A 1,366-nucleotide genomic window follows, 5' to 3' on the forward strand; every position below is an offset into this window, starting at 1 on the left:
ACGCAGGGGGGGCTGCAAATGTGTAAAATGAATAAATGTTCAATTTATATGTAGAGTTCACCTATTAAGACAAATAGAAAAAGTTTCATGCAATAAAAATACTTGCAACTATTTTTAAAATATTTTTAAACGGGTCAATTTGACCCGCAACATAACAGGAGGGTTAACATATTACAAGGATTAATCTCTTGTTCCACTGGTGGATTATTTCACTAACATCAGTACCGAAAAGGATTTTGTGTAAAAACAACGTTTAGACCAGTGGTGCCCAAAGTGTGGCCCGGGGGCCATTTGAGGCACTTGGGCTGATTTCGTGCGGCCCTCCAACTGTTAATCTAGAATCATGCAAATGTGACCCGTCCAGACTTTAACTTGCAGTGAAAAATGTTAATTTGTCTTTTATGAAAAGCAGAAAGTTTATTCTGAAAAGTCGACTTTGCTTTGCTTTTATCCGATTCATTAAATTTGACTAAATATAGAAAAGCTTTGGAAAGAAAGTGACCCAAACGCTGTTCCTACACCGAGAATAAATTTGTTCAATCGACCCAAAAAAAAAAGCCAAATCCTTTCCAAGTTTTTGATTTGAATTAGACAAAATCGCTCCATTAAAATATGAAAATAAACATTTTATTTTCTCCATTTTAAAGTTTTATGTTTCTGGCCTGCAAAGACTGTTGACTCGATAATTTGGGCCCTCGTTGCAGAACGTTTGGACCCATCCTAACCTGCTCAAGGAGTCGTAACAGGTCACCTTGAGGTAGCTTGGCTGAGCAGTCGGAGGCCTAGTCAAAGTTTTGCAGGTGTGAGGCTTACGTTCGTGCTCCTCCTGCACGGCCAGGTTGACCTGGTCGATGCAGGCCTGGATGTCGTTCCAGGTCAGATACTTGCTGCCCTCCTCTTTGGCTGCGGCTTTCAGGCGCATCAGGTCGTCCATGTACCTGAGCAGCAGAGGAGACAGAAACACGTCAACCCGTCTGTAGACGTCCGACTGGAAGCGACCCGGCTGCGTGACCTTTGACCCCGACCTCTGCGCGTACTCCTCCTCCACGTTGCTGAGCCCGGTGACGGAGCTGGCCAGCTGCCGCCACAGGGCGGCCCGGTCTCCCACCTCCAGCGCCTCGTTCATCAGAACCACGGCGGAGAGCATCTCCACGGCAACCAGCAGCTCAGGGTGGGTCAGGGAGCCCTGCAGGAAGCGGCGAAAAGTCACATGACTGATGATGTCATCACTGCAAATATGTTACAGTGTGAGAGATCCATCGACTTTGGATGGATGGATGAACAGATGGATGGATATATTAATAAATGGATGGATGGATGGACGGATGGATGGATGGATGGATGGATATATTAATAAATGGATGGA

The 1,366-nt window shown here is 45.5% G+C and overlaps 1 protein-coding gene across 1 annotated transcript in view; it reads right to left on the bottom strand.

The window, feature by feature from the left end:
• iqgap1 (IQ motif containing GTPase activating protein 1) overlaps window positions 1–1,366 on the bottom strand; it is a 44,266-nt gene that overhangs the window by 32,776 nt on the left and 10,124 nt on the right. The window contains exons 11-12 of the mRNA XM_008406051.1: window positions 1,026–1,186; window positions 814–938 (exon numbers count right to left, since the gene is read on the bottom strand). Of these exons, the coding sequence (XP_008404273.1) occupies window positions 814–938; window positions 1,026–1,186 (286 nt within the window). The remainder of the gene's footprint in view (window positions 1–813; window positions 939–1,025; window positions 1,187–1,366) is intronic.

This window comes from Poecilia reticulata, linkage group LG3 (assembly GCF_000633615.1).
Source record: "Poecilia reticulata strain Guanapo linkage group LG3, Guppy_female_1.0+MT, whole genome shotgun sequence".
In the NCBI taxonomy this organism is placed as follows: Eukaryota; Metazoa; Chordata; class Actinopteri; order Cyprinodontiformes; family Poeciliidae; genus Poecilia; species Poecilia reticulata.